The sequence below is a fragment of the Cariama cristata genome, unplaced genomic scaffold (genome assembly GCF_000690535.1).
Source record: "Cariama cristata isolate BGI_N322 unplaced genomic scaffold, ASM69053v1 scaffold25415, whole genome shotgun sequence".
Taxonomy (NCBI): Eukaryota; Metazoa; Chordata; class Aves; order Cariamiformes; family Cariamidae; genus Cariama; species Cariama cristata.
The window spans coordinates 1,680-2,517 of record NW_009617283.1 but is presented as its reverse complement, the minus strand read 5'-3'; the positions used below and the strand labels follow the sequence as shown (position 1 = coordinate 2,517).

The 838-nt window shown below is 65.4% G+C and overlaps 1 protein-coding gene across 1 annotated transcript in view; it reads right to left on the bottom strand.

The window, feature by feature from the left end:
* LOC104161900 (discoidin domain-containing receptor 2-like) overlaps nucleotides 1-838 on the bottom strand; it is a gene marked incomplete at its 5' end in the record, with an annotated part of 5,076 nt that overhangs the window by 2,836 nt on the left and 1,402 nt on the right. Inside the window, 2 exons of the mRNA XM_009700480.1 lie at nucleotides 6-172; nucleotides 642-823. Coding sequence (XP_009698782.1) covers nucleotides 6-172; nucleotides 642-823 — 349 coding nt within the window. The remainder of the gene's footprint in view (nucleotides 1-5; nucleotides 173-641; nucleotides 824-838) is intronic.

Genomic DNA, 838 nt, shown 5'->3' with positions numbered 1-838 from the left:
GGCACCCCCGCAACAGCCACGTCCTTGCCGGAGAGCAGGTCCATGGTGAGGGCCGGCACCGAGTAGGTGTTGCCGCCCGTCACGCCCTGCAGGTTCACGATGTCGGCCTCGGCATAATGCGGGACGCCCTCGGGGACACTGGCTTGGGATGGCTTCACGGGGCCACTGCAGCCTGGGGGGGGGACAGGGGTGACAGCCCTACCATGGGTGTCCTGCCCTGCGCCCTCTGTTCCTCGGTGCCCGCTCCCAGTCCAGCCATCGGCTTCTCCATCCCCGGCCTCCCCAGAGCCCCATCGCAGGCTGCTCCGATCCTTCTCCATCACCGACAACCCAGCCCCAAGCACCAGACGAGCAGGGAACAGCGCCCGACCTCCGGATCACGGAGGAAGAGACGCCAGAGCATTCCAAGGACGGTGGTGGGGACACAGCTCAGCCTGGCCGTGGACACCGATGATGGCTCTCGGCCACAGGCTTCGTGTGACCTCCGAGTGGGATGTGCGGGAGCTTGTGTGACCTCCCCCTTACCCCTCTGTGCCAAAATGTTTGGAATTTGGCCAAAAGCTGGGGTTGGGGAGAGGGGACTGCAGCAGGTTCGATGCATGGCAGATGGCTCTGAGCACGCAGGGTGTCCCGGCTCTCACCTGTGTCCTCCTCCCCCGGGGTGAACTCGGGCAGTTTGCGGATCAGGCGGGAGGGCTCCTGGTAGTCGGGTCCCAGGGGGAATATGCGGTCGTAGGTGGAGCTGGACTCCTGTTCGCTGGAGGAGGAGGAGCGGTTGTGGTTGAACATGCTGGATTCGCTGGGCAGGGAGAGGGTGGGGGTGCTTTCGGCGTACCGC